Source organism: Crinia signifera, chromosome 5 (assembly GCF_055691185.1).
Source record: "Crinia signifera chromosome 5, ASM5569118v1, whole genome shotgun sequence".
Taxonomy (NCBI): domain Eukaryota; kingdom Metazoa; phylum Chordata; class Amphibia; order Anura; family Myobatrachidae; genus Crinia; species Crinia signifera.
This window is the reverse complement of record NC_139221.1, coordinates 285,008,922-285,021,744: the sequence shown is the minus strand read 5'-3', so window position 1 is coordinate 285,021,744 and position 12,823 is coordinate 285,008,922. Positions and strand designations below refer to the sequence as shown.

The following is a 12,823-nucleotide window of genomic DNA, read 5'->3' as shown; positions in this document are numbered from 1 at the left end:
ATCCGCTGTGATGCCTAATAGTGATATATAAGTGATGATGTTATATAGGTATAAACTCCTGTAATTAATATATGTGTAAATAGTTAGTTGTGTTAGTCATTTTCTGAAATTGTGGATATTAAAAGTCACGTTGGATTTGTGACAAGGATAAAATAAGTTGGTGCTTGTACTGTTTATGGACACAAAACTCCTTGGTTATTATATCTAACTTCAGTGCTTTCATTATAGGGACTAGTGCATTGTTCCATATCTGTGTATTATTTAAAACAGAAAAGATTACAACAGTGGTTCCGAAACTGTATGCTGTGGCACCCTGGGGTGCCTCGGGACAATTGCAGGGGTGCCCTGGGATGGTGGTCCAGGAACAATTCAAATTATTTGTGGCTAAAGTAATAAGCAAAACCAGTGCTAGTGGCTTCCCATAATAAAACTTGTGGACAATCAGAAACAAATCCGGTCCCTCATCACATAACTGATCTTAAGGTGGACATATAACACCAATTTTATTTTAGTTTTTCTACATTTCCCAATAACAAACTTTTGACTCATGGGTGCCGGGAATTTTTTTTTCGGTACTTTAGGGTGCCATGAGTCAAAAAAGTTTTGGAGCCACTGGACTACAAACACACCACTTTTTAAGAAAACCCTGACATTGCTATGTGTATATATAAGATATATATACATACCTCCCAACAGTCCTGATTTTAGCAGGACAGTCCTGATTATCAGGGTCTGTCCCGCTGTCCCACCCGCGGGCGGCAGTGTCCCGCGGTGTGGGGGGGCTGTTGGGAGTCCCCCCCTGTCAGCTGCTAAGCAGCGGGGAATAAACGCTGTGCGCATGCGCACAGCGTCTATTCCCGCAGCCAGGGGGCTGGGGGCATGGCTAGAGGCTCACAGAGCCTCTGGGTCATGCCCCCATAGCGGCAAAATGGGGGCGTGGCCTCGCGGGAGAGCCGCGAGTATAGGCCACGCCCCGAATTAGGCCACGCCCCCCCAAAAAATTGGCGCGCCTGTGACGCGCAGCAGCAGCGTCCCGACTGCTGAACGTGCAAAGTTGGGAGGTATGGATATAGGAGTAGGCAAAGAAGAAGCAGACAGCGGCACTCTGGGAATTTTCAAAAACATATATTAGTGCAAAAATAGCATACCAACATTTTGGGGCATAAGGTACCCCTTTGTCAAGGTGAACAGTGCAGTAAGTAAAGTAAGATATATATATATATATATATATATATATATATATATATACGCACAACAACAGATCTGCATTACTAACACCTTGGAGATTGAGCTTGGAATGCACATTGTGACATTCCATCTGAGTGTGGGTGGAAATGCTTTGCCTGACTTTTTTTTAAATATTAATGTTTGGAAATCTGACCTGCTCTATTCTTTTTGGAAGGCAGATACTTGTCAGATTGAACTCACATCTGCCCTGGGAATCGCTGACTTTTTATTTAAATCTATCGATACTTTTTTACCAAACTTTACTTCGTTATCACAGTGAAAATGTAAAAGAATCACACTAACATAAATGTACTGTCTGTAGCTGCATTACAGTCAGCCCTGACTGTCCTGTCTCTACATCAGCACACCAGCCAGCATGATCACCACATTACGCATTAAAGGCTTGTGAAAAGGGCAGAAAAGCACATACAAGATATTTAGCAGCTTTTGAACAAGGAGAATAGATCAATGCATGAAAACTGCATCCTGTACCGATACTACTACTTTTTTTTTCTTTGTGTACCCTCAGTACAGTGTGTTGAGACAACTCTGTAAAAGCAGTCGCACTCCGTTTTGCAAGTAGACAAGTGCCCACCTAAAACATCAGACTATTGTGACTTTAAGATGTTTTGTGCTTAAATATTATAGTGTTTTCTTTATATTTGTGTCCAAAGGAATTGCAAGATTTGTGGATTATTAGGGTGGTGTCAGGGGTGAGGCAGTGGGTGACAGCATAGCTTTCTTTTATTTTCAGCAAGGATTCAGCTGTGACCGCTTGCTTTTGATTTGCTCTAATGCTTTTTTTTTTTTTTGCAACTAATGCTCTTTGCGTTCCTACATGCAAAGGTGACAACAGATGAAGAGCTTTCTTTTTCAGATTAACTATATGCAACTCAGCACTACATCTAGAACTGAGACGTTCTATACTTCTAAATTATGCTGCTTACTGATCCAATATGCACTAACCCTGCAGCAATCATCTGCACTTCATTGCAGAGTTTGCCTGCAGACTTGAAAAGGTCCTTCCCCCCTCACCACTGGGTGATCCTCCCCTTTTCAGTTCCAACTGGCCTGCATCCGTACCATTCGATTCCAATACCCGGTTAGGATGTCTCACCATTCTCTCCTAATTCCAAGCCTACATGGTCTGAGTAGCTGGCAAGCTGCAGTGGTGGCCATCTTTTTGTAAAGGAAGCTCGGGATTTATCTTTTACTGCTTAGAGTTTCAGTAATAAAAGAAACTACAAACACCAAACACTTCCTTCTCTGGCCAACCGGGTGCCGCCTGCTGCTGCCACTATGATGGGTCCCGGTGGCTGTGTATGATTCCTTGCAGCAGCCACCACACTGCATCTGCTATATGGTTGGCAGCACTGGTGAAATGACTGTAGCGCCCTCCATCAAAACCCACCTCTGTTAATGCTCCCTCTACCACTGTACATGTTAGCAGTAGTGTTGAATTATTATTATTATTTTTTTTTAAACCATTTATAAACTGGAGCTTGCTATTTAAAGCATTTTTAAAACTGTTAAGAGCAGCATAAAAAATTCTTATATAACAAATTCCAACAGCTGAAGAATGTTCATCATTTGGTTAACAGCCAATAGACATTGAAATGCTCTCATACAATTATTTTGATAACTGACATGTACAGTACAGTATCGCACTCTATATGCCAGTATTTATCTGTAACCAGAGACAGCTGGCTGCATAAAACATGACACTTTTATTAAAATAATTATTAATTTATATAATATAGAATTTTATTTTTTGCAAGGTGTCATCAATAAAATCCACTCAGTTGAAGACACTAAAAGAAAAACCTAGTTCATCCACAAGCCACACTTAAGCTCTGTTCTGCACTGCGATAACTTCAAAGCCTGTAGGAGAAAGGAAGAGATAACCTTTGGCTTAGCTGCTTCCTATTAAAAGATATTTTTTTACAGGTCCCAAAGATTTTTGTGGTATTGGTTAATTGTTTCCTTATGTCCATCTAGGGGCAGAACAGTGCACAGCGGCCCCATAGCAATATTTGGGTAGAGAGAGACCCAGATATAGTTATAGCACCAACCACACGTGCACCCCCAATCTGTTCACAACAGGGATAGTCTAGTGGTCATTAGCTATTATTTTAGTGCATATAAAATTGTATGGGAAAGAACTGACCCATTTTTGAGGCCTGTGATACAGTATTTATTGTAAGACTATATAATATTACAGTATATAATTATAGTATATTGTTTAGTGTATTTGCAGCCTTTAGGTAAAAACCAACGCGTTGTAGATATGACGGTTTAAAATAAAAGCTGGTGTTATGTGTGGCTTAGATTTTGGTAAATCTCACAGTTTACATATAGAACATAAAACTATCAGAAAATTTGGTTTTGCTAAACCGTACCAGTTGGCCTCTTTAGAAGGTTACGGTTGTCCTCCTTAAAAGGTTAGGTGGCACTGGTTCATTTTATATCATTGGTTCAGGTTTATAGCAATGTTATCAGTTATTGTACGAGCATAGCACCTGCTTGTTGGTTCACAAATTTGGCCAAATTGGACAGATCCAAGACAAGGTCTTATAGGATTGTTGAAAAGGGCCAGATTGGCTGAACAAATTTCCAGATCTGTGTGACCAGCAAGCTGATTACATGGTGCCAAGAGATGTGACTTTGAACAAATAATGTCTGCAATGCTCTTAATATACTTTGTATCTTTTTAAAGATGCTTTCCAAATCAATTGAACAACTCCGTCAGCCTGGAAGTCATTTGGAGGAAGCAGAAGAAGAACTTCACGGAGATCACCTGATGAAGGTTCAGAAAGTTTTCTCCACTGGGATCATAAGGAGTCCCAGCACTACCGACGTCAGAACTGACCACCTAGTGTCCGTGAAGGTGAAAGAAGAACCACCAGATAGTGAGGATGAAACTCCGACACATCCCGAATCTAATCAGAAAGCAGCTTTTATGCAACAGGTAATAGGCAAAGACTTAGGACCAGGATTTGTTATTAAGGTTATCCTTTGAACTTTGAGACTGACAAAAAGCAATGCAATCTCTCTGTTTAAAAGACTTTTTAAAATGCTTTTTTGAATAGTTTTTTTTTTTTGAAAAGCAAAGTAATAGAGAAAAACTTTCATTATATATGCCTAGCTCAAAATTAGTGAATCTTTGCATACATTTTATTTCACATTATAAGTTACGGCTAATTATCTACTTGAATACGTGGAATAATCAGTTTAAAGATTTTTTTTTTAATGACTATTTTCCAAAATGCAAGAAAGACATGACTTTGCATATCTACAGCAAAGTGTGAGTTAGGATGCAGATCAGGGCTCAGATCTAAGACCTCTATATGGGCCAGATGCACTAAGCTTCAAAAAAGTGATAAAATGGAGAGTGATAAACAACCAGCCAATCACCTACTACCTGCCATGTCACAGATTGTGTTTGAAAAATGTCAGGCAGGAGCTGATTGGCTGGTTGTTTATCACTCTCCATTATATCACTTTTGAAGCTTAGTGCATCTGGCACTATATGTACTGCAGTCACGGTGGGAGCTGTGTTATTTGTAGGTGCGGGAAAAAAGGGGAGGAGTGGAGGTCTTGGGAAGAGGAAAAGCACCCGCTTGACACAGTAAAATGTATGTTTTTATCTTAGTATTAGTCTTAGTAAACTTAGCACTTTGCTTTCTGCGTATCATAATTCCATAAAAACACATTTATTCATTTTGGGCTGTCATTAATTATAAACAAAAAAAAAATCATACATGCTTCACATGAAATGCACATGGATTGGACAGCTGAAAATATTGCTATTGCAGTTCTTCTGAATACACAGAGGAAACTGGAAAATTCTAGGAAAGTGTCTTTCAATCATAAATATTTGAATAGAGTAATTTGCATAGGTGTTATCAGGATCTTGGTATTGCTTGTGCTTGACATAACAATTTACCCCCTCCCCAACACAGACAACTCGCCTGATTTCCTGATTTCTCCTCATCCTGGCCATGGCCCTGCCCTGCTCTTTGATCTTCTTCCTTGCTGGGAACTATGACATCTCCACGCTGGGATATGGAAAACTCCAGTATGCGCCGCTGGGCCAGGACACTGAACTCCGTTAGGCACTGCAGCTGTTCTGCTCCTCACTTGCTCTTTCTGGGGGCCGGCCAATGATGTGGCAGTGTTGGATTGGAGCACCCATCTATGTCACTGCTGCATAGTCCCACCTCCAGGTACACTGCCTGGTTTGGTGGCTGCTGATCCATCTGCTTGTGATCAGTATAGATGGATTGGGACCACCTAACAAGTGTGTGAATGCACACCCTGTGTGTACGTAAACCGATGACATACTTCACTATAAAATAGATTTGTATTGTCTATCCTTTTTAAAATGTAACAGGTGACAGCCCCCGGAAATTCTTGTTGGTAGAGCTGCCATACTGATTGCTTGTTTATTTGCAGAATAGCTGTCATGATGTGCATATGTTTTTATTTTTGCTACATGAAAAAAGGTGAATTTCTACATGAATGTAATTGAATTGATGACCTTTTTTTACATTACAGTTGGCAGAATCATATCACATGTTGCAGACACTTTACTATTAATGTCTAATGTAATTGCAATGGGACCTTTGCATGGCATGACAGGTCATATCTGCAGGCTAGTCACTTCATCTGCATTCAGTGTACAAGAGGACAGGAGGTCCAGGAAGCAAGTTCGGGGGAAGTGGCATAGCGGTATGCATCATTACGACCCATTGCTCCTGCTGCCAAAAGTCATTCACAGCACCAAGCATTGGTGGGGTGGGGCTCTGGTGACTCTACTGACCCTCATCATGCTAATAATTTCTGGGAGGGTGGTCTTCTTTGATGGTGGTCTCCCCAAAAACATACTTTTTTTAATGGAGACTTCCTTGGATTTTGGCCTAGGTCATCAGAGGAGTGGGCGGCTCTCCTGCATCTCACTTTTCCAAGGAAGAGGGTGTGGCCGGTTGCATCTCCTTAGCAGGTTTCTCCCAGACAGGAGGAAAAAAGTCAGCAAATAGGCCCTATGTTCAGTATTCTCTCAAACATTTCGGGAGATAAGGAAAGCTTAGTCTACATTCTATATGGAGTAGTTGTGAGGGTCGGAAGAGTGACCGACAGTTGGGATTCTGACAGTCATTTCTCCAGCATTGGAGTCCCGACTGTCAGGAGACCGACAGTTGGAATCCCGACTTCCATGGGCTATTTTTCCTCATGGGGGTCCACGACTCCCATAGAGGGAGAATAGAATACATGGCGAGCGAACCCCGCAAGGGGCTTCAATGCCTTGCCCCCCTGTTGGGATCATGACAGACGGGATTCCGATGTCGGAGAAACGTCCGTTGGAATCCCGACTGTCGGGGACTTATACCATACCCATAACTGTATCTTCATTATACTGTATAGCTGCCTGAATACATTTGTTATTGAGCTATATGAAGTTTGCACCTTTTATAGGCACATTTTTTTTTTCCTTTGGGTCAAGGCTTCATGTGCTGCAGGATCCCAGAGCAGTCTGTGGCTCTCCTCACAGCCTTGGTCTTTTCTGTAAGGAACCTATATTAAGTGTTTAGAGTTGCACAGTCAGTCATTTAAAGCCAAACATTTGAAATATGTTGCATGGCTGATCTGCAAAAGCTTAGATCCATGTTAGCTGCCAGTAATTGTTACTATACAGGAACTGGGACTACTTGTAAGTCAGCCATAGGAAATGTCTGTTTCATATGTTTCTGGGCTGAAGTGGCTGATTTTGCTCTCTGAGAAATGTAAGTAAGCCATCAGTAATAGAAACTCTGTATAGGCAGGGCTTACATACACTCATTATATTTTCATATACATGCTTAATAATGTGTTGTTATTTTGCACAAGGAACCTGACCTTTCTGCATATATACATTGGAAGTTGCCATATTGTTTGCTCTGCTCATGTAAAATAAAAATAAAATAAAACACAGAGCAATGTTACCAGTGGTCAAATTGTCAGGAAAACATGGTAGAAAGCTTGCATGGCATGACAATAATATAAGAAGAAAGCATCTCTCCCTTGCTTCAGTTTCAAGGAAAACATCTTCCAAACATAACATGTGTATTTGTTGTTGCATAAATATCACTCCAAGTACATGGCAAGTAGAACGTGTTTATTATGTTATTGATCTAGCACCTACATATTAAACAGCAGTTTACAGAGAATCCTTTTTTTTTTTTTTTTTATATCAGTCCCTGCCCCAATGGAGCTTAGAATCTATATCACGTACCACATGAATGTACATTGGGCTTACTTTCATCAGATTCCAATTATTATTTATTTATTTATTAACAGTTTCTTATATAGCGCACACATATTCTGCAGCGCTTTACAGAGTATAAAGTTGAACATTCACATCAGTCCCTGCCCCAGTGGAGCTTACAATCTATATTCCCTACCACATGTACACCCAACACACATTCATTTTAGGGTTAATTTGTTGGGAGACATTTAGCCTACCAGTATATTTTTGGATTGTGGGAGAATATACAAACTCCGCACAGTTAGGGCCATGGTGGCAATCAAACCCATGACCTCAGTGTTGTGAAGCAGTAATGCTAAACATTGCACCATCCGTACCGCCCAATTAACCTATCAGTCTGTCTTTGGTCAGTGGGAATAAGCTGGAGCACCCAAAAGAAACTCATGTAAATGATTAGGTTTCCACCCTTATAATGCCTGGTTAGAAATGAGTCATTGCACCAGCTTTCTGTGGAAGCAATGCTAACCATTGTGTCACCCTAGGCCACCAAGTTAAATGGTAATAGTAAAAGATCTTTAAAAAATATGCATATATACAGACATCTAAATAATGACAAAGTACAAAAGTAGTCAGCTAAGGAGATTCATTTTAGTTGACACAGCTTGTAAAACCTGTATAAAGATAATTTCTATCCTTTATGGTACAACGGTTACCTACGCATTGGAGAAGCAAATGATGTATGGAATGGATCAATATTTACAAATACTGTACCACCTATATGTACTCTACAGACCAATAACATCACTGATACTAAGGGGCTGAGGCTAAGGGGCATGTTTACTAAAAGTCTATTTTCAATTCTTTTTTTTTTTTATCAATGCAAAACAAATGATGTGTTTAATGGGCTAAAACACTCTGCTTCTAAAATTCATTGTGGTGTATCCAGTAGTTTTGGGACATTTAGTACCTTTTGACAGCTGGGAAAAAGCAGTTTTTTCTTAAAAATAAGAATTTCAGCTTATTGAACTATTAGACATTTCTCTTAATATGAAAAGCCCCTATGTTGAACAGTATATAGTCTTCTCACACTGATCACATCACACATGAATAAAGATTTTTACAATGACCATTTTTTTTTGTTTGCAATTTTTCTCAAAAAATTTGCAATGGAAATTCTCCTTTTAAGATATTTGAGATTTGGGCTAAAGTATTGTAATAGTACCTCTCGTAGTATGTATTTATGAGAATGACAATTGATTTCTCCGATTGGACAAAGCTATGGCAGATGTCTGGCTCTTTAAATGATATTAATAAGCGAGAATATTACAACAGATGTTGGGGGTTTTTTGCACATTTTTTTATATGTTTTGAATTTAGAATGAGAATTGTAACACATCCTCACTAGGATTTTCGGTGTGCTTTGCCAAAGAAGTATCTTTTCCACTTGATTTTGCCATCTATTTGTACTTAAAGTGTAACAATCAATATCAAAAACACAATGAAGGAGGTCATTTTTAGCTGAATTTGGCCAATAACAATGATAATGCATTTCATGCCCAAAGTCTAATGAGAAACTATTTCTATTCCCAGACTGAGGGCAGTAGAATATGCATACCCCAGGCGAAATGTAATAAGATGCGATTTTTGGACATGTTAAAAAATAGCACCTTTAAAAAGAAAATCTAATTTTTTGCCGCGAATTTGCATATGTAATGAGATGCAAATTTGCGGCAAAAAAGTCAGATATGGTGCGATTTAGTGCGATTTTTAGACTTGAAAATAAATAATAGTTAAATAAATACACACACACACACACTGACAGTAAAACTTTATTACATACGGAGCCCATTCATCCATTACTCACCTATGTTGCCCGTGTCCAGTAGTATCCACTCGGATACCTGTGGAGAGAAAACATACACACCAGCCGCCTTCAGCGCTTCTCCGGGAGCCCCGCAGCACTCTAACCAAGCTCCGGTCTTCTGTTTACAAGCTCCGCCCCGACTAGGACTTCCAGCCAATCATGGTCCGGGAAAAACCCCATGCCGGACCATGATTGGCTGGTGGGCGGGGCTAAGTCCCGGTCGGGGCCCCAGATGTAAACAAAAGACCGGAGCATGTTCAAATTCTCAAAAATCGCACCCTATTACATGTGCGAGTTAGATGCTTTCCAATGGGAAAACATCTGGATGCGAATTGTAGTGTGGCTAAAAATCACCACATCAAAATGTGCATTTTCGCGGGAAAAAGTGTGATTTTTTTACTGTGAATCAGTATTATATGTGCGATTTTTGGAAAACATTCGATTTTGGAAGTTTTTTACCAAAAATCGCACATGTCTAAAAAATCGACCCCTATTACATTTCACCTCAATGTCTTTTCTGCTAGGGTAAATGGCAGCTTGAATGCCTAAAGGGGACACCACCAGGGCTTTGGAGAGTGGCCACAGGGCACAGGTACTGGAGAAGTGGACAAATCTGGTAAAGTGTTGCCACACCCACTCAAGCAAATTAGTAAAAATAGTATGTGTGGTCGCTCCTCAGTAGCATCACAACAGGTGGACAATGCCTCTCTTAGCAGCTTGCCCCCACCAAGCCCCTCCAACAAGCCAGAACCCTGATATTTAGTACACCCCATCACTCTGCAGCTCTAGACAACACTTATGAAGTAGTGTTCATTTTGTCTATGGTGCACACAAAAGTGCACTGGCCATGGGTTTAGTTCACAAAATGTTCGTTGTAGGCAAAAGTGATCTTGTAATATGCAGATTGAAAACAAACTTATGATTAGTTGGAAGTATTGTTTAAATATTTAAAGTAATAGTCATCTATGTTGATGGCTTGATTTTCTATTGTTGATAATTTATCTAAATCAGCTAATGAATGTCATGCAAGCAAATCAGATGGTTCTATTTGATACCATGTTTTCCACATAGCTGTGAGTGTCTTAAGATGGCAACTGACCATTTTGTTAAGTTTTTTACTTTTATGTAATACAGAAACTTGCACACACTGCTGTTTTTGTTTACTTTTGTTTAATATTTAGAAATATGCAGTATGCCTCATTTTTGAGTAGGTGTTACTTTTTATAGGCATAATTTATTTTCTGCAGAGAAAAATGCCTCATAACATATTTACATTTTTTTTATCTATTTATATATGCATTGACAGAAGCTGCCATGATGAAAGAGCAAAAATTTCATTATGGTCAGCTATGTCAGTGACATGCTTATTAACTAAGGAGTTAGAAGGAAATTAAACCTAAAATACAAGTGTTTTTTTTGTTTTGTTTTTTAATAAAGAGCTGCTGTTAACATTGAAAAATATTGCATGGAAATGTTCAAAGAAATTGGCAGAATTTAAAGTAAAGAGGACAAATAAATATTAAATTGTCTTCTGTTTTTGTAAGTAATGCATAGTATGTGAATACTAAGATGATATGAGCAGTAGCCAATAATTCTATTTTTGAGCAAATTCATTTCCATTTTTGTAATTTTTTGTTCAAACAAAAAAGTTGTTAGGATCTCAAAGAATATTTATAATATAATTTTCTTCTAATTTTATAGATTTATTTTTAGGTTTTAAATTAGCAGAAAGTCAAAATTTGGCAAAATGCTTCACTCATCTTATAATTCATAATTCTGTCCTTGATTTATATTGGACAGACTTGAATTTTGGGTTTAGTTTAAGTAAAAGTTTTGATTTTGTGTAAATAATCATGTGTAATCAAATTAAATTTGAATCTATAAATATTTATTTTTATGTCATTCAGCAAAAAAACAAAACACATTTTAATCGCTGACTGAATATAGTGACATAACAATACAATTGAAAGGAAGTATTCAATGGTTATGTCAGTTTAAATAATATATTTCTTTTGGTACCAGTGTATATAACATTTTAAATCTGTTGTATTTATTTTCACCGGTAGTGGTGATTCTGTGCTTTATTTTTGTAAATAGATTATGTTTGTATGTTTATTTTTGATTTATGTTATTTTGTTCTTTTCACAAATAAAGTTTTCTCCCTGGTTTTTTATGCATTTTTTTCTTCTTGTGTTTGTACTATTGAGTTTTAAATTAAATTACAGTAGATCAATTTTCTTTATAAGAACAATTTCATTTTAATAGGCCAAAAAATTGGAAAAGTGGGTCACATCAAATATACACAGCATATCAATAACATATTTAAATATATAAATAAGGCAAAAAAAAGACGGACTAGATATAACTACTTATATTATAGATACTGCACAACTATAAAATATATTGCTAGTATATTATAAATATAAAGTGTGAAAATACTTAACAGAAACTGGAAGTAAGATAATGTTGCGATATCACTACATTTGTAAATACAGAATAGTAATGAACGTTAATGGCATAACAGTATAGTTAGTTATTAAGGACAGTGCACCTTAGTTTTACAGATTTAACCAATTTGTCTGAATGACATGGTTTTGTCCAATTTAAAGTGTTTCAGAGTAAATGGTCCATTGTCATTTACTCTCAACAATTACTAGACTTTCATTACAACCAGCCAGATCTGGCAGATAATTGTATAGTGTATGTCAGCATAACATTTAACATTGGATGCAAGCAAATCTATGACTGTGGAAATTGAACTCATGACAATAGATTTATCACAGCATGCATGCAGTCAATTAAAAGGTTATATGAGGTATGGATCATAGGGTCGACAGTGTCTAAGTCGACAATCAATAGGTTGACACCAAAAGGTCAACATGCAAAGGTCAACATTTACAAAAGGTCGATATGCACAAGCTTGACGTTGACAAAGGATTGATGCAAACAAAGGGTTGATATGGAACTGCGGACACATGAAAAAGTTGGCATGGGTTTTTTATGAAACGTTACGTGTTTTATACGCATTTTCATGAATGATTGTTATTACCTTTGGAGAGATGGACTAACGATGTAGCAGGAGTTCTGGCGTTACTTGGGAATATATATACTAAACCTTGGAGAGAGAAAGTGGATGGAGATAAACTGCCTGCCAACCAGCTCCTCAGTGGCATAGCAATAGCCCCTGCAGACCCGTGGTAGTTTGGAGGCTCTAGGTGGCATGTGAGAACTGATGTATGAGGGGGCTATTGCTTCATCCCTGCTGAGACCTGCAGATACTTGTCTGCAGTCTGGTTGAGCCTGTACCATTGAACATGTCCCTCCCAAAATGCCACCTCACAGGAGACAGTTATTATGGAAGGGAAATTTTTATTGGGAGCAGGAGTAACAGATGTGGTGGCCGCAGGGGCCAGAGAGGTGTGTGTGTGTGTGGGGGGGGGGGGGATCCCCTGACAATGAGCAGAACCCCTGCAGCAGCGGCGGCCCCT

General features: G+C 38.6%; 1 protein-coding gene across 8 annotated transcripts in view; it reads left to right on the top strand.

The window, feature by feature from the left end:
- The window catches only part of HDAC9 (histone deacetylase 9), a 468,252-nt gene extending 456,749 nt beyond the window's left edge, over positions 1–11,503 (top strand). For 4 of the 8 annotated variants that reach the window (XM_083189147.1, XM_083189145.1, XM_083189148.1 and 1 more), the window contains one exon: positions 3,944–4,579. In XM_083189147.1, coding sequence (XP_083045273.1) covers positions 3,944–4,246 — 303 coding nt within the window. In that variant the 3' untranslated portion in view covers positions 4,247–4,579. Of the gene's footprint in view, positions 1–3,943; positions 4,583–5,189 lie in introns of those variants that run through there. The other 4 variants (XM_083189142.1, XM_083189146.1, XM_083189144.1 and 1 more) reach the window with 3 other exon arrangements.
- Positions 11,504–12,823: the final 1,320 nt, after the last annotated feature.